At 38.1% G+C, this 6,218-nt stretch overlaps 1 protein-coding gene across 1 annotated transcript in view; it reads right to left on the reverse strand.

Annotated features, from left to right (window-relative positions):
• The window catches only part of KCNIP4 (potassium voltage-gated channel interacting protein 4), a 460,104-nt gene extending 454,292 nt beyond the window's left edge, over positions 1 to 5,812 (reverse strand). The window contains exon 1 of the mRNA XM_006775861.2: positions 5,592 to 5,812. Coding sequence (XP_006775924.1) covers positions 5,592 to 5,691 — 100 coding nt within the window. The 5' untranslated portion in view covers positions 5,692 to 5,812. The remainder of the gene's footprint in view (positions 1 to 5,591) is intronic.
• Positions 5,813 to 6,218: the final 406 nt, after the last annotated feature.

A 6,218-nucleotide genomic window follows, 5' to 3' on the forward strand; every position in this document is an offset into this window, starting at 1 on the left:
GGTAGGGGAGTCCAGGGGAATGTCAAGGTGGAGGTGGGGGGACGGTAGGGGGAATGCATATGTAATACCCTTTGTAATACTTTAAGCAATAAAAAAAAAATCTAAAAAAAAAAACTTTCTCCCCTTTACCAAATTATGTTCTACAGCCACTGTGCTGTAAGGTATAGACAATTAAAATTACAGTAGAGAATACAGAATCTGATGGGCTGAGTTCGAATTTCAGCTCTATGACTTACTGGTTGAGTAACTGTGAGTCAAGTTACTTAGCCTGCATAGGTCTAAGTTTTCTCATCTCTAAATGCAGAATGAAAGTACCTACTCCAGAGAACTGTGGTGAAGGTTAAATAAGACATTGCTATACAGTACTAATACTGCAGTATATTTAACACTTTAATAGACAGTGTAATAATATACTGTGCTTAACACACCTCATATATGGGTAATCTTCAATAAAGCAAGACATTGATATTATTTCTTATTATTTCATTTTATGAATTTAAAAATAAGGATTATAAAGGCCAAGTATAGCCCCAAATCACATGATTATTAAGAGGCAAAGCTGTAATGAGAATCTAAGCAAAATAACTGGATTCTCTGAGTGTAATCTCTGAACATACTAAATCTACTTCTTTCAATAGTCCCTTTGTCCAGTTTTAGGCATTAATGTTCTTGAGAGAAAGGGAATGTTAACTATAGAAAACAATAAATAAATGAAAATCATATATTATCTTTATTCCATTCCTAGATGATGTAAAAGGCAATATACATACATTTTCTAAGTGCCATTAGTATGTCAGTATGAGCATTTATGCCTATTAATATCACCATAATTATTTTTATATTTCTTAAGCATTACAGCTTAGAAAGACTTTCAGATAGTTCAAATACACATCAGCTTTCACATCTATTCTATTTGGGGCAGTAGGGTTATGGGAGAATTAAAAGAGAGTCTACTTTATTATTTTCAGTAAAGCTTTTTGAGATCATATAACAGCTCCCTTCCAGTCATCTCCAGTCCCATGGTCCTCATTAAACATCATGGAATAGGCTTGACTGTTGTGACTCAGTTGGCTGGGTATCACCTCATGCACCGAGAGATCATAGGTTAGATTTCCTGTCAGGGCACATGCCCCAGTTGCAGGCTCAATCCCCAGTCGGGGTTGTGCAGGAAGCAGCATATCTATGTTTTTCATTCATTAGTATTTCATTCTCAAAAAAAAAAAATTCATTCTCTCTTTTTCCCTCCATCTGTAAAGTCAATAAAAACATTGTACAAAATAAATAAAAATAAGCATAATGTAATGGACACAGTACTGTTTTCCAGTTGGCCCAATTTAGTTATAGACTCAACACTTCCACACTTATGTCAATGGAACAGGAGAATTAAGAAATTGGGTTCCAAAATCCATCTCCGTGTATATGGATGATACCTTGTTTAGAATGCTCCAGGAAGCTTGCATTATAGTATTATAAGATATCTTCTAAATAAAGTGAGCTAAATAAATACAAAGTAATTGTAATGCATAATGTATAAAGGACTTAGATTATCATTTGATTTCATTTTGTCTTTTTTATCCAAAGCAAATGCCAATAAAAGTGGTCCTTTTTCAAGTCATGTGTATTATTGTACTTTTGTAAATTTTTGCCTTTTACCACGATTAGTAGTAAGGAAAAGGATGGTTCTTTCTTAATTCAGTAACTATTTCAGCATGATTTAAATCATACTTGGATGAAAAGTAGATATTTTTACAGCCCAGTGTTGCATATAGAAATAATGAAATAGCTTTGCTATTAAAATTTTCATTCAATTTTTCCCCGGAATGCATTAACCAAACACCACTTTCATTTTTATAGCTGGAAAAGCAGCAATTTACTGTTGCGAGGTTTTAGCATCCAAACCAGCATAACTCTGAAGCTTCCTACACCCCTCACTAGGCAGAAGGAGCCTGGGAATTCAAAGCACAGGCATCACACATTACCTTCAAAACTTTGCTCAAGTTCAAACTGTTATTTGCATTCATATTGACCTGCTAAGATTACTTTTCTTAAAAAGAAAACAGATTGAAGTTTAACTAAATTACAACAAAAATAAACACACAAAAAAACAACCGAAGAACAAACCACCAAAAACCCAAAACAACTGAACTTTGAAATGTTATTAAACTATAACATGATGTGTTTGTTATTGGAGCCCCATGTAAGTTTTGACAAACTATAGCACAAGGATGCCTCAAATAGCAGCCCCAAATGTCAAATCCGAGAGCTGTAGGAAAGGACATTTTTCTATTCTCTTGAAATACAATGAAAATCGTTCTGAGATATGATGAATTATCCCACAATGGGATAGGAGGAGAGATTAGTCCAATAGCTGCACTGCATATCAACTCCAAAATAGGCCATTGATACCTATTTCATAAGAAAGGGTATGTGTTATATAAGTCATCAAGCTTTCATTGTCTGATTTTTCCTAGACTTTTTTTAAATGGAAAGTTCCATGATGATTATCAAGTCCAGTTTTCTCATTGTAGACTCTAAAGAAGTACAGTGGCTTACTGAGCTTAGAAAGTAAGAGAGTGGCAGAAGGGGGTAAGAAACTGTACTCCTACTACTGTTTTTATTTTTCTCATGTTTAACTCTGCTACTTTTTGTTTAGACATATATGCCATGGATCTGTGTGTAGCATTATGTATTTATGCAAATCAGAACTAGTCTAGAGCAAAAGGAACCTGGACATCCAGGAACCCCTTCTCAGTCTTCTGCAAAGATGGGAGTTCAGACCTAGCTGATTTGGCTCAGTAGATTGATCATTAGCCCACAGACTGAAGGGTCTCGGGTTTGATTCTGGCCAAGAGCACATACCTCGGTTGCAGACTCTACCCCTGGCCCTGGTGGGGGTGCATGCAGGAGGCAACCAATCAACGTGTCTCTCTCACATCAATGTTTTTCTCTCTGTCTGTTTTTCCCCTTCCCTCCCACTCTCTCTAAAAATAAATGGAAAAATATCCTTGAGTGAGGATTAATAACCACCACCACAACAATAACAAAAAAAGCATGGGAGCGCAAAGTACTCAAAGATAAGCAAACAAAAACTCCAGACTTTAAAGCTATTAATTTACTTTGAACTGCATTTGTTCTATACATATTTAGATAATAACTACATTTTGTAAACATAGTGTTGTATATTCGAATGATAACTACACTGCAAAACAATTTTATGTTTAGATGCAAAATGTTTAATTGTTTAGAAAAAAAAAATTTCAAAGCCACTCTTATAGGGCTTTAATCTAGGTCCAAATTTTCCTACTTAATAACCAAATTTCTTTACTAAGTCACTTGAGCAGACAAATAAGTAAGGTGGAAGAAATTATTACCCCCAACTTAGGTATGTAAGATGGTGGCGGAGGAAGGGAAGATCTATGGGAAAAGAAATCTGAATAGAATGAGCATCAGAGTTTGTTTTTAAGAAAAGCTTCAGAAAAACTATGAGGCTTCTATTTTGATAGTAAATGTTTATCCTTTCCATTAATTACAATCAGGCTACGACTTATAGTTGTGGGCATTCGCATTTACAGATTCAAACTATGTACAATGAACTACAACAGTAGTCGGTCCCTTTGCTCTGTACCCCCAGTAAGCAAAGCACGTGGCCAACTTGAATCTAGTTCTGAAGGTTTTCTGACGCGAGCGTTCACTTTGGAAATGAGTCTTACACAAACTTCAAGACAGAAAGCACTTTGCTCTCTGTCTCTGTCAGCATTTACACACTAAACATAATTTCTCCTTAAATTGATTATCAACATCGCATCCTAAAAAGACACTTCCTAAAACCACTGGAAATCAGCTATGCATTGATGTTGAAGTTTCTAAGAGAGAACACGCCTTCTCTCCATAGCATTATTAGTACGACACTGGCCTGGAAACTGCTGATGTAGTAAACTCTAAAACACAAGATAGAAACTGTTCATACAAATCAGTACAGTTTGAAGTACAAGTAATAAGAAAAAGGAAAAAAGAAAACATCATAAAGATTAGTAGCCTTTAGAGGAGGGAAACCCACGCTCTCATAGGGAGAGTGAATATTTTTGCTCCTGATACAAAACCAATAGTAGAGTAGGTTTCATCACAAAACCCAGAATAAAAGCCCTCACAAAAGAGTTTAAAGGATGACCACATGTCGTCCGTGAAATTAGGTAAATCAACTCCCTCAACATAGCTGGGGATACTGACTCGACTCCATGTACCCGTCGTCTCAGAAAATAAACCTCGCGCATTGACACGGGAGGTTCCACTCCCATCTGCCAGGTAAAATGACACTCACGGGTCAACAGAGACGCCACACCAAGTTTCTGGTGTCATGACACTGCATGAGATAACATTTTTAAAGAGCAGTCACCACTTCCAGAATTTATTTTTTTCCTCTTTTTAGAACTACAAATATTTTCATCTAACAGGGCTACCCAAAGCATTCTGCAAACTTAACACTACTTTAAACCAACCCTGCCTCCCACCATCCCTCCCCACAGTGAGTTACAGAGGTAGGTTCCTGGTAACCTACATTGGAGTGGCACACTTACTATAATTTGCTGTTTGCTATGTGTAAATGCAGTCTTATTCATGCCCCATGTGGCAGTCCGCCTCTGCGGGGCTGCATTAGTTGTGGATGTAAAACATTTGTAACATATGCATTTGCATTTTTACTCAAGTTTCACATTTAAAGCAAGAAGAATAGCAAAGCATCACCACGCCAAACATCACCTAGGGGTGCGTTTAAAAATTGCTCTGACAACTTCAGAGAAACAATCACGGGCTGTATGCAGACGCACTCCCGAGTGTGTTCGGAGCAGTTACAAAGCAAGAATCTCAATTTACTCAGATTTTCCAAGAAGCCTTTAATTCAGGAGCAGATACACGCAAGCACACATCGAGTGTTTTTAAAGCAAAAGATGATTGTTAAGGAGAATAAGCCTGTGACAAACGTAAACAGCAACACTGGAAAAAAACAATTTGCTATTTGGATTCTATGCTAAGGGCAGTCAAATGAGTTGGGGACTCTGCCCCACAAACTCTCCACGGGATGTAACGGAAGTAATATTATAAATACGCCTCAAGACAACCTTATACAAAGCTTGTCATTCTTAGGCTCCAATCTGAAACCACAAGACATTATAATAAATGTATATCCATTTCCATTTGATGAATGCATTTGCATAGCAACAAACAGATGAACCTCATAGCATATCCACGCAAAATGTGCTGGTACAATAAAAGTGGGGGAAATAAAATAACCTAACATCAGTATGAATTAAATGCCCTCAATATAAGCAGACACACCCGTTAAAAACCTTTCATTTCCTCAGTTTTGGTTCTAACATTTCAATTTAAAGTGTTGCTTATAGTTTTAACATTCTTTTGCTGTGAAAACATTGAAACTTACAAAAAGTTTATCTTATTCATCGTTTCTACATTGAACAACTTGCCTCTCTTTAGTCCATCCCAGAGTTAACATTTCTCGGATTTCCTTTCAGGCGCCTTAAGAAATTTTTATGGCAAAACAGAAAATTTTTAGAAGTCACTAAAAAGCACTCCCTTACCTTCTAAACCTGCTTCAATCAGCCCAAACTGTTCCAATAATTTAACAAAAAGCACAATGACGATCAGAACTGCTATCATTTCAAGCCCTTCCAAGTTCATGGTCAGCTAGGTCATGGTCCGATAGCAGCCAGTGAGAAGTGCTTGTCTGCCTGGCTTTCTTTGTAAAGCCATTAAACTACATTAAGAGGCTACTGCCAGAGGAATAGGGGAGGAGGAGAGCCGGAGAGCAGAGAGAGAGCAGAGCGAGAGAGAGAGAGGAGAGAGAGAGAGAGAGAGAGAGAGAAGAGGTGATGAGATGGAGAGGCTGAGAGAAAGGCGTGAATGAGAGAAAATGCGTTCATCCTGTCTACAGTAGCAGAGGCCAGAAGTAGCAGCCGGATAGTCAGCCTGTCGGAATTATTTGCTTGCTGGGGATTGTCACTCTTACAAAGAGAGACGGCCACGCATGAAGTAACACGCAGATCACCCGAAGACCCGTAGGTCACCAGAAGGTCTCCAGGAAGCAGGACGCGTGGCAGTGATGGCTGGGTGGCCCCCGGTCCAGCCAGCCCCTGCCCGTGCTGCTGGTGGCTTTGTGGAGCTGCTCCGTTGCCTTGGAAACGGGAACTAACCAAGGCTGGACTCCT

The sequence above is a fragment of the Myotis davidii genome, unplaced genomic scaffold (genome assembly GCF_000327345.1).
Source record: "Myotis davidii unplaced genomic scaffold, ASM32734v1 scaffold204, whole genome shotgun sequence".
NCBI lineage: Eukaryota > Metazoa > Chordata > Mammalia > Chiroptera > Vespertilionidae > Myotis > Myotis davidii.